The 25,572-nt window shown below is 36.4% G+C and overlaps 1 protein-coding gene across 1 annotated transcript in view; it reads right to left on the reverse strand.

The window, feature by feature from the left end:
- Positions 1-22,529, reverse strand: part of CRTAM (cytotoxic and regulatory T cell molecule) — a 75,721-nt gene extending 53,192 nt beyond the window's left edge. Inside the window, exons 1-7 of the mRNA XM_044079432.1 lie at positions 22,514-22,529; positions 21,474-21,620; positions 18,617-18,769; positions 14,448-14,588; positions 11,937-12,098; positions 7,165-7,266; positions 6,960-7,064 (exon numbers count right to left, since the gene is read on the reverse strand). Of these exons, the coding sequence (XP_043935367.1) occupies positions 6,960-7,064; positions 7,165-7,266; positions 11,937-12,098; positions 14,448-14,588; positions 18,617-18,769; positions 21,474-21,620; positions 22,514-22,529 (826 nt within the window). The remainder of the gene's footprint in view (positions 1-6,959; positions 7,065-7,164; positions 7,267-11,936; positions 12,099-14,447; positions 14,589-18,616; positions 18,770-21,473; positions 21,621-22,513) is intronic.
- Positions 22,530-25,572: the final 3,043 nt, after the last annotated feature.

A 25,572-nucleotide genomic window follows, 5' to 3' on the forward strand; every position in this document is an offset into this window, starting at 1 on the left:
CTTAACCTCACTGCCACTGTCTCATAATTGCATCTTAAAAGCCCTGGACCAACTAATTGTTTTTTCTCTGTGCAATCCACCTGTAGTGGCTCTGCCCGCTCAGTTCACCCTCAGGCTCACTCTGCTCCCCTCTTTCTATACTCTTTTACTTCATTAAACTCCTCCCATGAACCAATTATCAAATCAACAGCAAGCTCTACACTGCACTCCACCCCAGACCCACCAGCCAATCAACTCCATATACTATCACACCTCATTTTCACCAACCCATCCTACTAACAACCCCCCACCCCACCCCACTCTTCATCACTTAACTTTTTCCATAGTACGTAAACCATTAATCTAGGAACCATGCCAAGTTCCTTAAACATCATCTTCTTTGCTACGTCTCTTTATATTACTATAAATTCTAACCCAAGCTACATCACCAACATCCCATTTACCTCCATTATAAACAAAAACACCAACTCTTTGCTTTCTTCTACAAACCCACTTAGATAGCTTTTGTAACATACCCTCCTCCCTTTTCAACCATACTTATATAAAATATACAAAAATCCAAATCCTTCCCTACCTCAACAAACAGAAACTAGTAATCCACTCTCTACCTAGGTATACCAGCAAATTCAACTACCCTCCACTGCTCTTAAGTCTTTTGCTAAAAGTTTCCAAATGTGGAGACATTCATCCTAATCCCGGACCTGTTCTCCCAGTTATCTCTCTCTTCATTCTTCCTCAACAAAACATCTCCCACTTATCACACTAAACACACATAGTATCTGCAACAAAATTACTGAATCTTTTCAACTCCCACTTCATTAATAGTATACGCAGCCTTATAAATCAGACATCATCTAACACTCTGTCCAGCACCTCTGATAATCTAGACCCAATACATTTAGCTCAAACTAACCCCTCTACAACCAGTTCTTTCTCTCTTAATACATTCCCACCTCACTTGTGCACAAAATTCTTAAAAAGCTGAAACCTTGCTCACTGTCTGCCGACAACCTTCCCTCAGAGTACCTAAAACTTGCGGCCGACGCAATATCTTACCATGTTAGTATCGTCACTAATAGATCTATCAAAGAATCCAATTTTCCCAGCTTATGGAGGAAATCCATCATAACTGCTATGCAAAAAGGTGGTAACACTAACAAACTAACTATAGACCCATATCTATTCTCTCCCCTTTATCTAAACATTTAGAGAAATGCATTCACAAACAACTTATGAAACATCTAACTGATAACAACCTCCTTACACCAACTCAACATGGTTTCCATCCAGCACATAGTCCTCCTTTCCTTCACAGACACTGTGAACAAAGCCCTTGACTCTGGCCAAATAACATCAACACTTCTCTTAGACCTATCAAGGACTTTTGACACAGTGTCTCATCCCAAGTTACTTCTACAACTAGAAACTATTGGATGCCTCAATCCACTCTTTAAAGGTTCTCAAGCTATTTAGCAGACAGGCAGCAAAGTGTTAGATGGCAAGGTAGCATATCTGACTACCTAGTCAGTAAAACAGGAGTCCACCAAGGGTCCATTTTAGGAGTTCTGCTCAATATTTTCATAAATAAACTACATACTGCCTCTCTTCAAAGCACACTTATCCAGTATGCAGATGACTCCACCATCATCACATCCTCTAACCATATCCAGAATCTACAAACCTTATCACAAAATGCCTTTATATCAATCAAAACATGGTTAACCGAAGCACAACTTCTACTTAATGCAAAGAAAACTAAGCTCATGCTATTTTCAATCAAACCAATCTCATAGGATTTCACCATATACTCCAAGAACAAGACAACAATAGAAATAGTAACTCATGCTAGATTACTAGGGATTACCATAGACAGCAGACTCTCCTTCAAATAACACATACTTATTCCAATTAAAAAAACACATTTTAAACTTGGCAGATTATAGACACAAACTATACATGGATAAACCCACTAAAACATCACTTGCCAATAGCCTCTTGCTCCCATCCTTCCTCTATGGAGCCCCCATATTTACCAACTTACACCAACCTCTCAAAAACACTACTTCCATATCGGTTTACCATTAAAATACCGAACATGAAAATGTCGTATGGTCAAACTATTGACAAATAATGTTGCGGGATGAAATGTCAACATTCCAAAATGTCGACAATTGAAATAACGTACTCCAATGCAACCTCACCAAATAGTGGACTTGCGCCCCCCTTGGGACCCATGGAAGCACTTGTTCCTGGGTCCAGAGTGGTAGGGACTTTCGGTCCACATCAGTAATGGTTGTGTTATCCAGGTCGGCTCGACACTATGAGTTCGCTGATGTGTAAGTCGATATTTTCATAGTTTCATTATTTATTTTCGAACATATGTTGTTTGCACATACATCGTGCGACTGTTTAATGGTAAACCCTTCCATATCATCATACACACCAAGCTGCTGCCTTCTTCTATTCACATTATCCTTCCAGTCACATCATTTCTACCTCCAAGCAAATATTGCACCTTTACTTACTATACTGCTACCCATATTCTCATCACAAAGAATGTACCATATATATTATATATATTATTTTGTGCCTTTTATGTTATCATATTTGCAGCTACCTACCAACTATATGTTGTACAAATTAACTAATTTAATGTATTTTTTTTTTTAATTTTGCTCTGTGTGTTCATTTGGTATGTCATATTTGCAGAGTTTTTCTCCCTGGGCCTCCACTGAAAATGGGTTTCTGACCCAGTGGACTGTCAATAAATAAATAAATAAATAAACAATCAAACAAACAAACAAACAAACTCCCTGGAACAATTGGTCAGAATACCTACTTGGCGGATTAACATCTTGGATATTTTCCATATTAATATGCGAGCATCTTGCAATGTCCCTTGCATGTCTTCATCACTTTTTTGGTCTGCTATAAAGCAGTCTCCTTTGAAATAAAACTGAAACCAGAGATCCCTTCCACCTAGGGTACCTTAAGAAATTTGAATAGATAAACTACCTACTCCTAAGTGGTAAATTGTCAAGCTTAAAATACCCACCAAACCTAATTAACTCCACTGAATATGCAGATATGTACATCGCTACACTATATCAGCATGCAAACAGCCATATAGATGCAGCTGTTCCTCCCCAGGAGCTAGTTCAGCGCAAACCTTAGAAAAAAACTTACATGGTGGAACCACAATATCAACAAGCTTTACAATAAAAGGAAAAGAATTTTGACCAAAGTAATTTGATTAATTCCCAGAATCTTAGAGCCCTTGTCACTGAAATAAACAAAAAACTTAGGAGCTTAATAAAATACACCAAAGCCAAGTTTGAGGCTAAAATAGCTCCCCAAGCCAAAGACAACCACAAGGCATTTTTTAGTTATGTTTGTAAATTCAAAAGCACAATGTAGCAATGCACTGAGATAATTCTCAATAATGTTACCTACAGTGAGACTGAAGATATAGGGAACCAACTGGCTGATAAATTTAGCTCAAACTCACTCCTCCATCTGTCCCTCAAGATACACCTGAAACTGGCTAACCTCCAGCTATCACACAAAACCAAGTTTTAAATGTGGCATCAAAAGCTAAAAATACTGCATTGATGGGTCCTGACAATATCCCTGAATGCATCTTAAATAGCATGAAGCAGAATTTAGCCACACCCCTAACAACACTGTTCAATCTCAACCTCCATGCAGGTTTTGTACCAAGTGAATGGAGAACAGGTACAGTCATTCTCCTGCATAAAGGAGAACCTTCCACAGATCCAGGCAATTACAGACTCACAAGTTAGACCAGCCTCATATGCAAACCCAAAGGGAAGACTTATCATGCAATTAATCAATCAGGACATAGGGAACCTCCAAACATTGGACCTGTCTCAGGCTGGATTTATCAAGGGCATGTTATGCTTACTCAGCTTGGTGGACTTTTTTGAAAAAGTCAACAAAGCAATGGATGAAGGCAAAATGGTGCACACCATATTATTTGACTAAAGCTTTTGACACAAGTTCCCACTCAAGCATAGTAGAAAATCAAAATAACCTGGGAATAAACTCCTATTTCACCCTCTGGATTGGCAACTAGCAAGCAGATAGGATGCAGGAAATCAAAATAGGGGAAGTTACCTCCACAAAGAGACCAGTCACATGCAGAGTCCTCCAGAGTTCTGTGCTAGAATCTCTCCTGTGTGGCACCTACTTTTCTGTAGTAAAAGCCAATACCAAACGGCTCTGACAGACTAAGTTTGCAGGTGTCTGTAAGAGCAATCATTGAATCCCAAAATGACTTAGCCATCCTGAAAGAAAGTTTGTCCCAAATAAATAACTAATGCCAAAATCATGGACTGAAACTAAATGCTACAAAATGTACTACTGTATCCTTTGGGAAGTCATCTACCCTGGGGAACTACCAGATTGACAATACACCCTTGAGAGCTGATCCAATTGTTCAGAATCTGAGAACTTGTGTGGACAGTGACCTAACTTTTGACCAACATTTGTCCATTGCTGTAAGAAAGTCCTTTTATATTGCACAGCTTGTAAACAAAGGATTGTGGCTAGATATAGAGTTGTCATTGTTCTCCTTTTCTCAGGCCTCAGTAGGCCAGTCATGGAGTATAATGCCCCCTTTGGCATGTATCTGTCCAGACACATGCAACAACTGGAACACCCACAGAGATACCTTACTAAAAGGATACAAGGCCTAAACAACACATCCTTCATGGACCGACTCATATCCCTGCCACTATACTTGGTATCCTACAGACTGCTAAGAGGTGACCTGCGCCTGACATATAAAGCATCCTCTGACCCAGTACTGATGGATTTACTGCATATCAGCAAGTCAAATGGCATTAGAAATACTCAGCATAGAGATCTAAACCTCTTCTGCAACAGCAACAGAATGGTTTGGAGGGACAGGCATATCTTGCAGGGGATACCACTGCTCTGGAACAGACTCCACATCCACATAAAACAAAGTTCATCCCGGTCCATATTCAAGTGCAACTTGAATCTGTGGATGGGAAACAGAAAATATATCCCAGGACTGCCCTCATACTACTAATGAACAGAGGCAGCTCCTAAATGCTTTATCCCACTTATGGATCCCCTCAAATTGTCTATGATATGTTCCGAGTTATTCTCATTAGAGATAATATATAATTATCGACCATGGGATGGGTAAGGCCAGTCTATAACCAAATGGGATAGATTAACTCAAGCACAAAAAAGGAAATTGGCTAAGCTTAAAATGGCCCACAAGGGCAGCTAGCCCAGTACTTACTTATGAACCTGTGAACCTGTAAATCAGGGGTCCTCATCTTCATTTTCTTATTCATAAATTATGGCAGTAGACTTTCTCCGTGGGAGAAAGGGTGCAATCTCTCACTGCCACCCGAGGGACTGTGATTTGACTAGTGGTCCTGGCAACAGCGGAGCCAAGCAAGGAGGGGGAGGAGTGAAGGGGCATGGGTCACTAACCTCTCTCTCAAAGAGGGGTGAAATGTGCATGCAGTCAGCAGCACATAGGCTTATGCAATCTCCTTGGTGGAGATCGGCATGACCACTGCTCATGCTCAGGGAGTGGGAGGAGTGAAAGGGTATGACTTACCCACCTATCCCAGAGAGGGGGGAGAGATTTGCATTCACTCAGAGCCACACAGGATGGTGTGATATCGTTGATGGAGACTGGAGTGACTAACACAAATGTTATGGGGAAGGGAGTGAGGCTGATTTAAGAAAATGCCTATTGCGGAAGTGAGGATGACTTCTGCAGGCAGTCCATTGCATGTCCCCACCCCAGCATCTCACTGGGTCCACATGTATTTAGTGCTAGGAAAAAACTGGAAATAATACAAGTGAAACTTTCAAGAATTCACTGCTACTTTGTGTCCTGCGTACCTTTCCTGACAGGTATGAATAGGCTGCAGGAGGACATCTATATAGAGTGAAATGTAATACAACACCTGGAAGCCAGAGAAGTGACAAACAATGAAGTCAAAGGAAGGGCAACTTTACATGGAAGCAATGTTTCACTAAAAGGGTACTACACAACTGGAAGGGACTGCAAGATGTACTCAAGTTCAGATATAACGTTCAAATCAGCATGCAGAATGCACACAGGTGTATTACTCATGAACTGTCTGGATAGGCTTCTTCATGTGCCATCTACTTTCTTAATTATTCACTCTTTAATATTAATTTAAAAACATTGTACAAATTAGTTTCCTCAGTATCAGAAAGCTGCTTTTTAACAGCAGGTCTCTGTTAATCAGTGTATCCACTGGTTAGCAAATGAATGGGAAGGGGGTGTCTTTGGAGGAATTATAGGGGAGTGCTTAATCTGAGGTACTTTGTGAGTTCAGTATGAAGATAAGGAGAAGTTTAGGATCCAAAGGCTATAGATAACACTAGGGAATGGTACACTCGGAGCTTGCTGGCATGACTAAAGTGAAATGGAAACGACATATTGCCAGTATATTCAATACTGTATCCTTGTTTGACTACTTTTGCTGAAAAGGTCTACATAGAACTATAATAGCAAAAGGTTATTCTTCTTTCTTGGCACTTCTTTACATACGGTTGTTTTCATTACCTTCTAATATAACCATCATGGTCTGCTCTTTTTACGCAGTTTAATCACTTCTGTGAAGCTTAGCTAAAACAGTTTAATGATGCATTATTTGTGTCTACAATTGCTGTGACAAATTTGCTTGCTGATTTAGATTACATTCACTAGTTGTGCCTCAGGTCTCATATTCAGCCAGGCTCTTTTGGTAATTACAGTGTTGTTGCACATCCAACCATGAATCATATCTTACTTTTTTGTGTTGGAGGTTTTTCTTACAGAGTAGCTTTTACAACAAAACCATACCTATAGTAGATTCCTTGTGCTTTATTTTGAGTTTAATAATCCCTCTATGTGATAGTAATGTTGTTTAACTTACTCATATTAATGTTGGTCAGCATAGTTTCCTCCTTTTCTGGGACTGCTGTTGCATTTTCAGATGAAACAATAGCTGTTAACAGTCTATTTGCTATTGTTATTCTCTCTGTAATAAATAAGGTCATTAAAATAAGTTAAATATGCGATACAAATTTCATATAAAATATAGTTATTTCTGAGTTGAGAATTCAAATCAATTTTGTTACCTAATGGAGTAGCAGTAGTAGTCTGAGCTACTGTGCTGTGAGTATCTATATGACCAAATTCTGAAAATGTTGACGTATTGATAGTTGAAGCTTCCATATTTCCTGTAAGCATTATGACAAACTAGTTAATATTGTCTCTTGCTGATGAAATAATGTATGCCAGTGGACAAAAGTTACTACTGATATCACTCAGACTCCTGTTAGGTCTAGCTACAGTTTTTGTAGATACAAGAAATCAACTATGAAATGAGAGCAAGACTGAAGAGGCGCCATTTTAATGAAGGAACAAGAACGTTGGTTTTAAAATGTCACATATTTTAGTACACATTTAGCACAGCAAACTGTTAAAAAAGTCCATATATTTCACAAGATGTGTAAGGAACAAGTAGATAAGTTTAATCCCAGACCAGAGATAGTCTATCCCAGTGATGGCGTACCTTTTGGGTTTGGCGTGTCAAATGCTCCTGACACAAAATAATTCAGTGCACGTCACATGAGCAACAGATGCAAAAGCAGCGTCTTTGGTAACTCAGGTGTCTGTGATCGAAGACGTGTCACCCAAAACGTGGCATGTGTCACCTTTGACACGCATGTCATAGGTTCACCATCTAGGTCTATCCCATGTGTTTGCATATGTATTTATTTCTATATTTATTCTTTCTTTAATTCATTCACTCATTCATTCTCATCTGTTGATTGAGAAAATTCATCTGGGCAACAGACCCTTTTCAAAGGAAGCCTAGATTTAAAAGCTCTAAATACTGATAAGGAGAAGTGTATATAATACATTAGGGTTAAAAACACACTGTATGTATATAATCATAAACAGAAATAACCACTAAATGTGAATATATACAGTAAGAACAGTAACAAGCAGTATAAAAACAAAAACAGGTGCAGTCATAAAGCTCCTAGACTATAGTCAGGCAGGAGATGTATGATAAGGGCAGAATGAGGCAAATAGAGCGAAGAAAAAAATGAAACAGAAAGTCCATATAAATGAGAAAGAAATAGTTAAATAGAATTAATTATGAGATAAAGGAAAGATAAGTATATGTGAAAGTGGAGGAAAGCTGAAGGCAAGAAGGAGACAGCATGAGTAGAACTGACAATGTGATTAGTGGGATAGAGGGAAGATGAGAAAGTGCTGTAACAGAGTGTGGAAAAAGTATAAAGAAGATGTGTTGATTTTTGCATGTAGAAAGGTTTGTGAATGTGTGTGTGTGTGTGTGTGTGTGTGTGTGTGTGTGTGTGTGTGTGTGTGTGTGTGTGTGTGTGTGTGTGTGTGTGTGTGTGTGTGTGTGTGTGTGTGTGTGTGGGTGTGTGTGTGTGTGTGTATGTGTGTGTGTGTGTGTATTGCATTAGTAATGCTATTTAAAATGCAGGTAAAGCTTAAGTTTTGTTATGAAGATTTTGGTGAGAGGCTTGATGTACAACTCAATATGGATTATGTTTCATAGCTTTGCTATAAATGTTAAGCCTAGAGAATTACCAAAATGATTACTAGCATTAAGGAATAAGTAATTAATGTTAACTATGTAATTTAAGTAGCCTTGGTGGAATGCACAGTTGTATGAGATGCTTGATAGCTTCACATCTGTCAGACATGTGTATGATGCTGTTTATAAACTTTAGTTGGCAAAGGGTTAACAGGCTGTGTAGTTTTAGCCCATTCAGTTTTGTTAGGACCACACAGTGATGTGTGCATTGTGATTTTGTTAGTAGCAAATTTTGCCTATTTTATTGTAGGTCATTCCCAGTTATGTAAAACTGTATCAAACGCATTGGTAAGAATTGCTGTGTTTCCTTTGCCCTCTAACATGTCTTGCTAACTGTGGCTTCCCTCTCAGACTGCTTGAAGAAAGGAAAACTGGACTGTTTTCATAATTCCAGCTGCTATCAATGATCTATGGCTTCATTAAGCTCACAAATTATAACAGTTTATTAATTAATGCCAGAGCACAGGTGAGCTGACCAATATCCACATGAAGTGCATATGTATAAATGGAGGTATTTCCTTAATTAACACCCTCCCTTCTCAGTTTGTAACAACGTTAGTATCCACTTTTCAGTGTGGACTCTCCATACAAAAAAATCAAGACTGACATGGACTATTTTGACACAATTGCTTTTATGACATTGTGTATAACATATGTCATACTGGTGACAAACTACACAGTAGCCTCTTATGAGACTTTGAGTTTGCTGTAACCCCTGCACTGAACATTGATTATTTTAGCAATGCATTCTTCTTCTGACTAACCTAATCTGTGATGGTCTTCCTGGCATTTTCTTGGATAAGTTCTTATCCAACTCACTTCTTATAAACAATGTAGGTGTTACCACTTTATCAGTCCAACCAACAATCTATTCATCCACTCATCTGTTCATCCTTCCCTCCATCCATTCATCCATCCATCCACCTACCCATCCAATTCTGGGTCACTGCTGTTCATATTTTTATTACTGACAAAGCATCAGGGGGCTATATTTAGATAACAAAATATGTTGATGACTGTAAAATAGGATGTGTGGACATGTCATATGTTTATTTACTCTTTCTTCAAGATTGCCAGACAGATTTAAAAGAATTGTGCACTACTAATAACATCAATATTAATCTGTTATTGTGCCATGTAGGAGAAATATTAGACTGGCATATACACTAATCAAATTTTAAAATCACTTGATTGGACTAAAGATTTAGAAGCATTTATAGAAAAAGATTAAATGTTATTTATAGTGTATTTGCTGGGGTATGAAAATATTTTGTGGTACTACATTTACCCCTGAGAGGCAACTCGGATAGGTCTTCTAAATTCTAACAACCCTCTATTGGTCTTTAGGGAAAAGTGCCATAGAATACAATGTAACCTTCTGATCTTGTTTAATGATAACACTAACCCTATTAGAGAAAGAGCGAGAGAGAGTGTAAAAGGATATCTCACCTTGGAAATCAATAAAAAATAAATGAGAATAAATAACAGTTACGTAACCTGACTAAAATGTTTTATTTTCCCCATTTATTTTATATAAATTGCATGCCTCAGTATCATATTTTGCTCTACATTTCCCAAAAGATTAATACACGGTTTGGTAAACTGATCTTAACACTAGACATCTGTATTAAAATGGAAAGAACTCTGACAGTTTTTTTAGGACCATGGAATACAGTTGCATTACATACTGGACAAAGTAAAAGTTAACTGACTTTGTAGCACAGACTATATAAACCGGATACAATGGTTTACCTCTCAGTGACCAAGGGTACAAAGCTTAATCTTTAATTACGAACCTGTGAAAATCAGTTGTCATACAGAACCAAAGCCCATCTTAAAAACTGAAGCTCATTACTAAAAATGCTGACAAAATAAATTATTCATGCTGCAAAATATTTCCTGAAGAATGTGTCTTACAGTATTACTTTCTGATAATTTTTTAATTTTAATTCTATTTCACAAAAAAGTGAGGAAAACGCATTTTGAGGACAAAATTAGAGATATCCCTGAAAATTTGTAAGAATCAAAGGACACGATTTCCTTCTCTTTAGTCTAACTTGCTTGTTACCAGTTTTGAAAATGTTTGTAGAGATTTTTTTTTGCCTTCATTACTTGATTTACCATGACTTTCTTCTTCAAAATGAAAAAAATATATAGTATACTCTACTTACAATATCTTCAGTTACAAAGAAGGTAAGTCACAAGGCATCCTTGTAGCATAGTGGCATGCCTTCTAGCTCTGCCACCAAAGAACTAGGTTTGATGAGTGCCATTTATATCAGACAGTCAACTAGTGTTGTAGAACTCAGTGGCCAGATTAACTCTCATCTGCTTAAGTAGAGGGAATAAAAAGTTGCCTTCTTCACTGCCATGCCTGATAGAGCAAGCTGTGGCTACAAAATAGAATAAGTGACATATGCAGGTTCCCAGTGGAATGTGTATCAGTGAACTAAAGCATTTTGGCTCTTTCAGTGATTATAACCCTTGATCAAAGTCTGAGATGTAGATGAAAATATGTAGCCATATGCAATGATTACTCTGATTGTCAGACCAGTGACTCCTGACCACCTCAGTTACATTTGCTCTGTACAGAAGAGATGTTCTGATGAACTAATAGGCATTAAAAGGAAATGGAATGGATACGTTATCAGAGGATTCTTCTCAGAGGAATTTGAGCCCAGCAAGTGCACATTAAAAACAGATTAGAAAAAAATAAAACTTCGGTATTTTCCTGATTCAGAATTACTATACACATTTAATTATTTACCGGCAGGTATTCATCATGACTTTAATATGCATTCTACACCAAGATCACCTGCCTTTCTGCAGTGGCCAGAAGGGACAGATGTAAAGGACTCTATTAACATTAAAGCATAATGCAAGCAAATGTCAAAGTTTCTGCTAAAGGGTAATTCCTGATGCTGCAGTAAGCCTGCATCAGACAGAAAATGACAATGCAATACCAACGAATTTGTGGTCACAGCATGGAAAGTAAACATGTGATATTTGCACAACAATATATCCACAAAAGCAGAACTCTGACAAAGAAAACTTTCATTTTTGCCAAGCTGATTGCATCATAACATTATAAAGCAGAACAGAAATATCTTACAACTAGTTTAGCTAAAATCCTGCACCATTAGTTATTACTGATAAGTTGCATTCTTTTGCCACATTTTTAACCTTTATGTTATTCATTACTCCACTCATTAAAGTAGAAACTATCTATACTTAGAGCTTTAAATACGCATTTTATATGGAAAGAGTACTTACCATAACTTGCAATCTTGAGTGCAATAATCTGTGTTTCATTAGTTTGACTTTCATGTCGAACTATGCAGTCAACTCTCAAGTTGTAGTTACGTACTCTAATCACAAGAGTGCTGCTTGTGTTGCATTTCTTTCCATCCTCTTCAAATTTGGACTCAGTTATACCTGTGTTAAATGGAACTATATTTATCATTGTGATCTCAAAAGAGAAGTAGGTTTGCAAATAATTTTAATTAATATTTATTGTCTTAACATATGCATCGATTCCTGGAATGTATTCCATAATGTATCAGTAAGGAAAGAGAATCGGGGAGACTGGGTATACCTGGAATGCACCTTAGGAAGACAAGTGTTGAAAAAAAAGATGGGAAACACAGGCATACACAAAAAGAATTCCATATTATTTATGAGACTGTAACCTTTTAATAATGAATGGAGAAAAGTAGAGAATATTGAGTACCTAGGAATCTAAGTACACTACAATCTCACTTTTACTGACTGAATGAATCACCAAGATTTCTACTGAAATATGCTTGTAGTGTAAAGTCTGCAGAGGGCTAAAATACTTTCTTGTATACTAGAAGGGACAATAGAAATGCAGGGCTATAATCCCAAGAGCTATGCTATTGTGGTATTGTTTACATCATCGGAAGGCAAGTTATTGGCCTGTAGTTTTTAGGATGGCTTGTAGGTTCACTCTTAAGGAGGAGTATAATTTTTCCATAAAATAACACTGGTTACTTTATTATTCAAGAACCCCACATGGAAACTGCAGGTTGTGTGAAAGATTAGGGTATATTCTTCTGAAAGTGAACAAGAAAAGAGCACTGTGATCTTTAATGAGTATACTTCTGTAGGAAGAAATAGATCCTCATCGACAGGTAATAAACTATATCCAAGTGACACCATATGGCACCTCAGGTCAGGTGACTTCTTCATGCTGTTTCTGACACTCAGAATTAGGTTGAAGACTAATGATACATAATTCCCTCTTCTTAACAAGAAACAAATGACCCACAATATAGCTGGTATGTTGAATTATGACCATTTCCTGAGGGACACACTAGAGTCACCTGACAGAGCAAAGGGTTAATATTTTGACTAAAACTGAGAAGTAAGTTTTCTGTTTCTGTTACTCTGAATTTCAGTGGCTAGTGCTTATTTTAAATAAAACAAATGCAGATAAGAAAGTATCTGCATGACTATTATATATAAATGCTGCTGAGCAAACATTCACATGCTTATTCTGTATATTCCTTGTCACAGTCTATTTAATAATGTTCAATGTTCTTTTCTCTTTTGAAGATTAAATTACTGTTCGCATTGCTTTAACTGCGTTCTTCATTATGAAATCTATTTTTTCTGTAGCAAAGGTTATATCTGATCCATGCTTAGTAAATTAAGAAAAAAAATTGAGTCCAAACACTGTACACTGTGTTTTAATGGTCCATTTTTTTATCAATTAACTATGGTATACACCTGATGAGGAAACAGTGTAAACAGTAACTGAAAATAAATTCATTCATAATTCTTTAGTTAAGAAGGAAAATATATGAATAATATGTTTTCTACTAAGTGACTTTAATGATGCTCTGGTTCAGTTGTGTAGCCAGCATACCTCTCAAATTCTTAGATCAGGAAATCTGGACAAAGCCATAAATAAAAGTGGGACAGAGGCCAAAAAATTGGGACAATTTTTAAATATTGCTCTTACAAACTTGCAAAGTTGATAGAATAACTGTTTTTTTCATTAGCTTGAATTTTCTGAAGGATATAGAGTCTGAAACTCAAATGTCATTATTTTCTAACTTCAGTCTTTAATGATTTACCACTAATTTGCCAGAAAACCACAATTTTATGAAAAATGGACCACAAGTATGAGGCCAAAATCTGGACATTCTGCAAAAATCTGTGCAGTTGAGAGGTATGTTAAAGCTAGCATTTCTACAATTGAATACTAGCTCCTAGACTGTTATGGTACTTCCCAAGAGATAAGCCAGAAATTCCTGATTTATGTACTAAACTCCTGTGCTGTTGCCTGTCCCCAACTTACTATACATAATTTCCCTTTTTTGCAATAAATAGGCCAACTAGGGAATTAATGATGCCACATATAAACTTGTAAGTGCAATCATGAAACAGCAACATTTCTAGAAACAATTGACATTCAAAACAAGTATAAAAAATTTAAAGCCAATTTTGCTGTACCCCCACCCCCTATAACTTAAATATACTAACACTGAGACTGCTGCATCATGGGGAATATTTGATAGCAATGTGCTGAGCAAAATGCTTCCACCCTGAAAATTAATTGATACACCAAGGCTTAAATGGTGCACACCTAGTACAACATTGTTGTGGTATAATGACATTACCTTTTTTTATCAAGTGATTTACTTTCCCCAACTAGTTTTATTAAAATTCTGGATGCATCTGCAGTTCTCTTCCACTACACATCATGTACAAAAAGTAAGTAAAATAGCTTTTACAAAGCTTACCCATGTCTGAGCTTACCAGAGATCTCCAGTGTGTTGTTAAGCAGCCAAGTTATTTTAGGAGCAGGCTTACTTCCAACAGTATGGCAGGTTAGTTTCTTGTACACGTTGTCATTTGAAATAATGTCAGAAACATTAAACACTGGATGCGATGGAGGAGCTGCCAAGGGAAATAACAAGTTAGTCTATGCAGCGAGTTAGTGTCAGTTTCTGATCCCTGGTAACAGTGAGTGATATAATAAGTTAGTCTATGCAGTGAGTCACAGTTTGTCTATGATCCTCAGTAACAGGAATAATATAACAAGATAATCAATGCAGTGAGTCACTGTCTGTTCCTGATCCTCGGTAACAGTGAATGATATAACAAGTTAATCTATACAATGAGTCACTGTCAGTCTGATTTGCAGTAACAGTGAGTGATATAACAAGTTAGTCTATGCAGTGAGTCACTGTCAGTTTCTGATCCTCAGTAACAGTGAATGATATAACAAGTTAGTCTATGCAGTGAGTCACTGTCTGTTCCTGATCCTCGGTAACAGTGAATGACATAACAAGTTACTCTATACAGTGAGTCACTGTCAGTCTGATTTGCAGTAACAGTGAGTGATATAACAAGTTAGTCTATGCAGTGAGTCACTGTCAGTTTCTGAATCCCAGTAACAGTGAATGATATAACAAGTTAGTCTATGCAGTGAGTCACTGTCAGTTTCTAATTCCCAGTAACAGTGAGTGATATAACAAGTTAATCTATTCAGGGAGTCACTGTTGGTTTCTGAGCTCCAGTAACAGTGAGTGATATAACAAGTTAGTCTATGCAGTGAGTCACTGTCTGTTTCTGATCCTCAGTAACAGTGAATGATATAACAAGTTAGTCTATGCAGTGAGTCACTGTCTGTTTCTGATCCTCAGTAACAGTGAATGATATAACAAGTTAGTCTATGCAGTGAGTCACTGTCAGTTTCTAATTCTCAGTAACAGTGAGTGATATAACAAGTTAATCTATTCAGTGAGTCACTGTCGGTTTCTAAGTCCCAATAATAGTGAGTGATATAGCAAGTTAGTCTATGCAGTTAGTCACTGTCTGTTCCTGATCCTGCATAACAGTGAGTGATGTAACAAGTTAGTCTATGCAGTGAATCAGTGTCTGTTCCTGATCCTCAGTAACAGTGAATGATATAACAAGTTAGTCTATGCAGTGAGTCAGTGTCTGTTCCTGATCCTCAGTAACAGTGAATAATATAAGGTAGTCTGTTCAGTGAGTCAGTGTCTGTTCCTGAGCCTCAGTAACAGTGAATAATATAACAGGATAATCAATGCACTGAGTCAGTATCTATTCCTCATCCTCAGTAATAGTGAATAATATAACAAGTTAGTCTATGCAGTGAGTCAGTATCTGTTCCTGATCCTCTGTAACAGTGAATAATATAACAAGATAGTCTATGCAGTGACTCATTGTCTGTTCCTGATCCTCAGTAACAGTAAATGATATAACAAGATAGTCTATGCAATGAGTCACTCAGTGAATGATATAACAAGTTAGTCTATGCAGTGAGTCAGTATCTGTTCCTGATCCTCAGTAACAGTGAATGATATAACAAGTTAGTCTATGCAGTGAGTCAGTATCTGTTCCTGATCCTCGGTAACAGTGAATAATATAACAAGATAGTCTATGCAGTGACTCATTGTCTGTTCCTGATCCTCAGTAATAGTGAATGATATAAAAAGATAGTCTATGCAGTGAGTCAACAGGTCTGTTCAGTGAGTCAGTGTCTGTTCCTGAGCCTCAGTAACAGTGAATGATATAACAAGATAGTCTATGCAGTGAGTCACTGTCGGTTTCTTATTCCCAGTAACAGTGAGTGATATAACAAGTTAGTCTGTGCAGTGAGTCACTGTCTGTTCCTGAGCTTGCCTAACAGTGAATGATATAACAAGTTAGTGACTGCAGAATGTCACTGTCTGTTTCTGATCCTGCATAACAGTGAATGATGTAACAAGTTAGTCTATGCAATGAATCATTGTTTCAGTTTTTTTATAACAGCCTTCTATTCATATATCAACAGATTTCCATATCAAGAATTATCAGAACCTAAAGTGCATTCTGTCTCACATAACAGATTTGGAAAAGTGTGATAAATAGTTTGATTAAAATGTTAATGATAAACAGCATCATAATTCTCAACCTTCTGTCTCCAAAATGAGGAACACTGCTTCTCATAATGTGGACCAAATGGGCAAAATGGGGAAAACTTCCCAACAGCTTACAAACAGCGTCAACTAGGAAGCTCATAGGATAATTAAAATGTATTATTTTTACTTGTAGAACAGTTCTTTTAATGAATTAATATGATTCAGTTCATTTTACCATGTATATCAGTTACAAACATGCCTGAATGTGTGACAGACTATTTTGATGAAGAACATTATGGAATATGTACAGTTTAGGACCCGGAATAAGGAATATTCCTCATAATGAAGTACCCTTGAGAGGTATGGACAGCAATATGTAAGGGAGGTGAATGAGATGTTTAACAGTCTATGTAATTAGACAAACAAAGGAAAACTGTTCTCCACCTCCTACTTATCCTGCCAGTAAAAATTTGAAATACATTTGCACATCAGGATGTTAATGATCCAAGTCACAAAACTATGAGTACACTGTGTATATAACCACTTCCTGTAATGCATACAACACGTTTACTAGCAGAATACTTCCAGGCATCTCCACATGACCATATGCATTCATGCTCCTATCTGAGTTCCAGTGCCCTAATTTGTACAGAACTAACTGCTTTACTCTTATTACTGGAAACCTTTTATCATTTTTACTATAAAAACAAAAATCCCAAGTAAATGGATAAGATTGGTTTGCATACAAAAAGCAAAGTATCAAAAAGACAAATACAGCCAGTCGATACGGCAGATTTAAAACTTTAGTCAGTGATAAAAACAGAATAAAAGGATTAGCTAATCTTTTCTAAAATTATATAGGGCATAATGCCATGACAGAGTACCACGCACAACATTTTTATTCAGTGTTTTCTATCAATGTTCTATATATTCCTATTCTGATGATTATTAATGCAGCTGGTGTATATAAGTAATTTGCCTTACTTATTTTTGTTGACCAGTTTAGCAGAACCCAATGAAGCAAGTTGGCCAGGGCCCTGGTTAAATTCCCCTCATTCCTGGAAGCTGGTTCTGGAGAAATTCCATCTTACTTTTTGGATAAGTGCCCTAGGCTCCTTTACATCCACCTGTGCTAATATCTGCTCAAGCAGATGGGAACATCAGTATAACATCTCGCCTAAAGCACAGCAGCTTAGGAGTCAGCAGCTCTTTTTAGCGGTGCTTCAACATCCATACTGAAAAATCAATCAAGACACTTGCTCTGGGAATAGATCCTACAGCCTTGTGATCTTCTTAGCATTAAAGCCATGTGCATGGCCTGCTGAACCACTGACAAGGATTATTACAAAGTTAAGTATTTTAAACCATTTAGGTGTGTTTATTGCTTCTCAATATTGGCTGCAAATGGCTGAGTATCTCCTTAGTGTGTAAAAACACTATCTCTAGTTCACTATGTTACATGTGTTCAAGCTACAGACTGACTTAATAAACTACAAAACTGAAATGCAGGTAATAAGCTGTTATTAATAATCAATTGAACATTCAAACATATTAAATAATAATAGTCCCAAAACTCTACATTAATCCATATCAGCACATTTATGTGTATTTTTAAATCTCATCTTGAAACTAAGCACTTGCTATATATCGTGTTTAATTCTCTTACATATCTCCTTTATTTATTTATTTACTCTTTGACCGACCATTTTCAGCCACAACCTGAGCTTAAAGACCAGAAAATACATAATTGTTGTTCAATCAACAATATTGTATACAAAATGAATGCATAGCAAAACTGGAAGGACTGAATGCAGATAGAGTAACTTTAAAAGAACCAATATGTACAATATGAATGCTTTTTTTTCCATCTGTGATATCACTGTAACAATTCTGCGTCACCATTACTGCTTCAGTGTTTGTTAGAATTGGGTATGTTATGAAATTGAACAAAATTTCCCTACGTTTTCTGCTGTGATTATCAAGTGAATTAAGCCAGTTTGTATCCACAAAACATGATTTGTTTCCATTGTGCCATGACAACTGTATAAGAAAGCTTACCTAAAACAATGACGTTCACTTCTTTAATCCTCAGCGGGCTGCTGTAATATGTACATCTGTAGACTCCTTCATCCTGCAGAGTAACATTCGAGAGACTGATGGTGGACTGAGCATCGGCATAATGCAACAATTTGTAACGTTGATCTTTTATACCTGCCAAGGGAGGAAAGTCTGCAAATCAATTAATATAGTACTTGGTGTGCTTTTACTTTAACAACTTAGTGAAAATGTCTAACTGATTAACAGGATAGGGTTGCTGAATCTGTCAAGCTTATTATTTTTTATTCTTTAAAATATATTATTTACCTACAGTCTCCCTATGTCACCCACTCTTCCATCATTTATTTCTCATAAATTTAATTTCTACCCCAGCACAATCCCCTCCTCTGCTGTTGGTCTCATTCATCTGTTACGCCTTCTGGGTAAGAAACCATGGTTGCTCCCATCTCCATGTATGTTATTTTAATACACATAATATAATACCCTGTCACCACAAAAGTACCTTATTTCTTAGAAATCGCAATGAACTTTAGAACAATAGAACCATGAAACCATATTCACCCTGTAAAGGCAGATCAGTATAGAAAAATAATTCTGAATAGTTGAGCTCTGTAACAAAGTTACAATAAGTTTCATAAAGCAAACAGCAAAGCCTGAGAGCAGTACAAATGTACACATTTCATCCTTATGAGGAGCTACCAGTGTATCATGCTGGAGTCTGATGCAGAAAGACCTAAATGCATGATGAACAGCAGATACTATCTTTGCATCTTGAGGTATGAATGCATTCAGTAGATGGCTACAAGTAATTCCTGGCATTATACTACATTTGTAAAGTTGCTTTTTTTCTGGTTTTCTCCCTGCAGTATGTCATTATTTACATGATCTCTCCCTGCTTTGTGTTGTGCCTTTGACTAGGAATCTTGGCATCTTTTATGAGGCAGCAGTAGAGTATCACTACTGTTAACACCAGTACCTGTTAAAAGAGCCTAGAACAAGATGGTTGAACTCCATGAAAGTAGAACTTGTTTGCTTCCTTTTTATATCATGCTAAGTTTTTTTTCTTCCTGCAACACTACAATTTTTTTCTCAAATTACATTGCTCCGGTCTGTCTGCAGCTTATCCACAGAGCAAAGTATGGGTCTGCGGAACATATACATTTCTTAAGGGTTCCCTTTTTGATGTTACAACTTCTCCTCATAACTATATGGAAGTGTCTTGGATGGGGAATCCAGCAGCAAATTATTGTTAGACAATTCACTGACACTGTCTTAGACTAATTTGATCAGACAGAGAAGAGTTCAGTTGCTTTCCCACCTCTTCATTCAGTTGTTAATTCCATGATACCCACTTTATTCTATTCAGCTTGCATCCAAGCAATGGAGGGAGAAGTCAGGCAGAAGTACAGGTCAATATGCCAGTCTATTGCAGAATAAACAGAAGAACACACACATACACACACACACACACACACACACACACACACACACACACACACACACACACACACACACACACACACACACACACACACACACACACACACACACTCTACATGCATATCTATGGGCAATTTAGAAGTCTGTCAGCTCACCTAGCATCATGTCTATAGGATGTAGGAGGAAACTGAAAATCCAGCAAAATTATGCCTTAAGCCTTACTTAGGCAAGACAATCAGTATCATGATCTCAAAAAATTTAGACTCTATTATCTTAAGCATCTTTCTTCCATACTGAAAATTCTTTTACACAATATAATAACCCCATCCATTTTTTTCCTATGCAAGTCACACTGCTTCACGGCTGTCATTAGCAATGTTGTATAATACAGTTAACAAGAAATTAACATAAGCAGTGGAACTATCTTTTGTTATACTGTACTGTGATTCTTAGACTAAGTTGGGATCTACACATTTGTGAGTTAAGATAAATTAATCATGTCAGCCATCTGTAAACCTATTACCACCCACCAACACCATCTCACCATATACATACACAGCATGTATAGAAATGCACACAAACACACAACTTCATCCACCCATCACTGCTCTTAAATGCTTGAAAGCTATATTTCCCTTTTTTTGTGAATTATGCTATTCCCAACCAAGAAGAATATTATATTTTAATTTGTTTAAAAATAATCTGTCTGTGACTATATCATATTGTTGCAGCCATGACAATGTTTTTTTTCTTAATACCCATGTATAAGAAATAATAAACAAATTAAAATGCTTTCTTATATTTAGTCCTTGTCTTTATATAAAACATTTCTGTATTTGCTGTGTCCAACATATTTTTGAAAATACAGTTTAATAACTAATTCTCATCCTTATTTATAGCACACCAACAATGAATGCAATGTCTGGAACTGGGCTTTATTTAGTTATAGTAGTCACTGACCAACCAATAAATTCATTATTCATGGTTTCTTCCATGTATTGTACTTTCTCTGTAAAATATTTATGTACGTCCAATTAGACTAGAGAAAAATCTCCTAGTGGCAGTGTTATCAGTGAGAAATTTTGCTTATACTATATTTATTTTTACTCTTTAGTTCTGACTTCTAATGTAACAAAAAAAATCTGGCAAGCTGCCAGACGGTTAAGCTTAAATTTTTCTCATGTTTTCCATTGCATGGGTCAGAAAAGTCAACCCCCATGTTGGACGACTGCTCAGAAACAGTAACAGGAACGGTGACTGAGCTATTTAACAAGTGACTTGTCTGAAGCCCACCAGTTCCTTACATATAGAATGAGTAATTCATTTTGTAGGTTGGTTTTGCCCTCCCACAGTCTCTGCAGTTTATATTTTATTATACCTTTGGAAATTAATCTGGGTTTTATAACGCTGCACCTACCTTGTAATTCATTAAAATATATGATATGCGATTTCACATTGGTCCATTCCAAGACAGAACCATCAGGGTCTGTAAATGAGCAGTTGAAAACAATGTTTCCTCCTTCTGGTACTTTTACATCCTCTCTCTGATAATTCTGAGAACTTCCTGCTTGTCAAAAAAAGGACAGAAATGAAAGTGCTTTTGTTTTCAGAAAGTTGTATTTCAGTGTTGATCTAAAACATAACATAAATGAATTTCTTCTTCTATGCAAAGATACCTAATGTGGCAAATTTTTTTTACAGAAATATCAGTACATACATTAGAAAAACACATCTTCATTCCATGTCATGGGTGATTTTATATATACGTTTGCTAAAACTTTCTCTAAGGCATTTGTGTATAAGGCATTTGTGCTATCAAAAGTGAATAATGTTATTTCTTTTACAAGAACTGAAAAAAAATCATGCATAGTGGCAAACTATATGTACAAGTACTTTTATTTATTTATTTAGTGCTTGTTAACTAGGAACAGTGAAATGATACATATATTCATTTCAGCCAGTGCTTAGTACTTACGCAAATACCAGCTTCAGAAAGCATTAGCTGCAACATTAGCAAAACAAGATAATCAAATCTGTTACACAGAATTACAAAGTTATTGCCTAACTGAGCTGAAATCAGTAAAAACATACAAGGTGTAAGGCTTGCCTGTAAGTTGCCTACTGAAAATCCAGCAAAATTATGCCTTAAACCTTACTTAGGCAAGACAATCAGTATCATGACCTCAAAGAATTTAGACTCTATTATCTTAAGCATCTTTCTTCCATACTGAAAATTCTTTTACACAATGTAATAACCCCACCCATTTTTTTCCTATGCAAGTCACACTGCTTCACGGCTGTCATTAGCAATGTTGTATAATACAGTTAACAAGAAATTAACGTAAGCAGTGGAACTATCTTTTGTTATACTGTACTGTGATTCTTAGACTAAGCTGGGATCTACACATTTGTGAGTTAAGATAAATTAATCATTTCAGCCATCTGTAAACCTATTACCACCCATCAACACCATCTCACCATATACATACACATCATGTATAGAAATGCTCACAAACACACAACTTCATCCACCCATCACTGCTCTTAAATGCTTGAAAGCTTTATTTCCCTTTTTTTTTGTGAATTATGCTATTCCCAACCAAGAAGAATATTATATTTTAATTTGTTTAAAAATAATCTGTCTGTGACTATATCATATTGTTGCAGCCATGACAATGTTTTTTTCTTAATACCCATGTATAAGAAATAATAAACAAATTAAAATGCTTTCTTATATTTAGTCCTTGTCTTTATATAAAACATTTCTGTATTTGCTGTGTCCAACATATTTTTGAAAATACAATTTAATAACTAATTCTCATCCATATTTATAGCACACCAACAATGAATGCAATGTCTGGAACTGGGCTTTATTTAGTTATAGTAGTCACTGACCAACCAATAAATTAATTATTCATGGTTTCTTCCATGTATTGCACTTTCTCTGTAAAATATTTATGTACGTCCAATTAGACTAGAGAAAAATCTCCTAGTGGCAGTGTTATCAGTGAGAAATTTTGCTTATACTATATTTATTTTCACTGTTTAGTTCTGACTTCTAATGTAACAAAAAAAATCTGGCAAGCTGCCAGATGGTTAAGCTTAACTTTTTTTCATGTTTTCCATTGCATGGGTCAGAAAAGTCAACCCCCATGTTGGACGACTGCTCAGAAACAGTAACAGGAACGGTGACTGAGCTATTTAACAAGTGACTTGTCTGAAGCCCACCAGTTCCTTACATATAGAATGAGTAATTCATTTTGTAGGTTGGTTTTGCCCTCCCACAGTCTCTGCAGTTTATATTTTATTATACCTTTGGAAATTAATCTGGGTTTTATAACGCTGCACCTACCTTGTAATTCATTAAAATATATGATATGCGATTTCACATTGGTCCATTCCAAGACAGAACCATCAGGGTCTGTAAATGAGCAGTTGAAAAGAATGTTTCCTCCTTCTGGTACTTTTACATCCTCTCTCTGATAATTCTGAGAACTTCCTGCTTTCAAAAAAAGGACAGAAATGAAAGTGCTTTTGTTTTCAGAAAGTTGTACTTCAGTGTTGATCTAAAACATAACATAAATGAATTTCTTCTTCTATGCAAAGATACCTAATGTGGCAAATTTTTTTTACAGAAATATCAGTACATACATTAGAAAAACACATCTTCATTCCATGTCGTGGGTGATTTTATATATACGTTTGCTACAACTTTCTCTAAGGCATTTGTGTATAAGGCATTTGTGCTATCAAAAGTGAATAATGTTATTTCTTTTACAAGAACTGAAAAAAAATCATGCATAGTGGCAAACTATATGTACAAGTACTTTTATTTATTTATTTAGTGCTTGTTAACTATGAATAGTGAAATGATACATATATTCATTTCAGCCAGTGCTTAGTACTTACGCAAATACCAGCTTCAGAAAGCATTAGCTGCAACATTAGCAAAACAAGATAATCAAATCTGTTATACAGAATTACAAAGTCATTGCCTAACTGAGCTGAAATCAGTAAAAACATACAAGGTGTAAGGCTTACCCGTAAGTTGCTTAATACCTGAGTTTTTTCCCAACAAGCATGATTGGTCTAAGGTGTTTTAGCTCAGATATAAATAATAATTATATATCCAAAGATGTCTGCCAGCTTGATTTGTGCTATTATTTTTGTACTCAGAGATCATAGCATTTAAGAGTGGTAGTCTGGTACATTATTGTTAGCTTTTTTCTCTGAAATTCAATTACCTCAAACTGAGAGTATTAAGTAAAGGGGTGCGGGGACTTGCCTCTCCCAAAAGCACTCATGTTTTATGTAAAGTGTATTTACATTTCAAGTACTATTGTAAAGATGCTTTATGCTCTTTAAGCTTTCAAAGCAATAGCTTCATGTGTTGGGGGTGGCTAAGATTGCACTGTGGAACTTGAGGAGTACAAGTACAGACCTAGGTATTCCCAACAATTGAGCAGAAGTTGTGAACAGCTACTATAAAATCTGACTGCAGAAGTCTTTAATGCATGCTAAATTTAGTCTATATTTATATTTGCAATATTTAGTTATGCTTATCAAACAAGGACATAATTCTCATTAGAGACTAATGTAAGGTAATATTTTTCACATCAGTAGTATAGCTGTAAAGGCATGCAACAATTTTGTTTATAGTTTCCCAGAAGGTAAACCTGAGAGTACATACTATGATAGAATTATTCTAAGAAAGAAAGTCAGAAATGGCAGAGGATGTCTATATGCACAATCTACGATAGATATATACAAACAAGAAAGAACGTGGCCATTGCACAACATTTAGTAGCCAAAATAAAGAATTAACAGGATAACAGTAACACAGAGAGTGAGTGTAAAGTACGGTACGGATGATAGAAGAAACAGCTGCTATAGCAAAGTTTACTGTCCTGCTGTAAGGACTGGATCCATGCTAGAAAATGCACAAAAGGGGTAGTCTTATTTCCTGCAGGGCAAGGTTAACGAGCCTAGGATTTATCAGCAAAATATCTTTATTAAAATCAAGAAAGAAGTGAAGATAATGTGTCTTCTTTCTGTGTAAGCCAGATTATGTGGCCTGTCTCCAGTGGAACCGAGTGAAAGGGATAGTACAGAAATGTGAAGCTGGTTAGCAGTGAGAAGTAAACAGCAAAGTATGACAGAATCAATGTCAGATGCAGGAAGGGATCAGCCACATCAGCAATCATATGTTAAAATCAAACTTCAGTACCACTATATCACAAAATAAGAGTGGTTTTGATAGGTTTCTGAAGTCTATATTGAAGATGTGCAAAAAAATTGCATTGTCTTGTTTATTGTGTGCTTGTTTTGGATTCAACTTGCTCAATTATTTCACCTTTGACACTTTGGTTTGCGGGAGGGGTTAAATGCTGTGAGCGAGACAGAAAGAGAGCGAGAAGGAGGAGAAAGAGAAGGACCATGATAGTCTTCTTTATTTACTACACATTTTCCGTTTTCCTTTCCTTTACCCATCCCAGTTTTGTAAATCAAAGTGCTAT

The sequence above is a fragment of the Protopterus annectens genome, chromosome 8.part0, assembly GCF_019279795.1.
Source record: "Protopterus annectens isolate FY-2018-M chromosome 8.part0, PAN1.0, whole genome shotgun sequence".
NCBI lineage: Eukaryota > Metazoa > Chordata > Ceratodontiformes > Protopteridae > Protopterus > Protopterus annectens.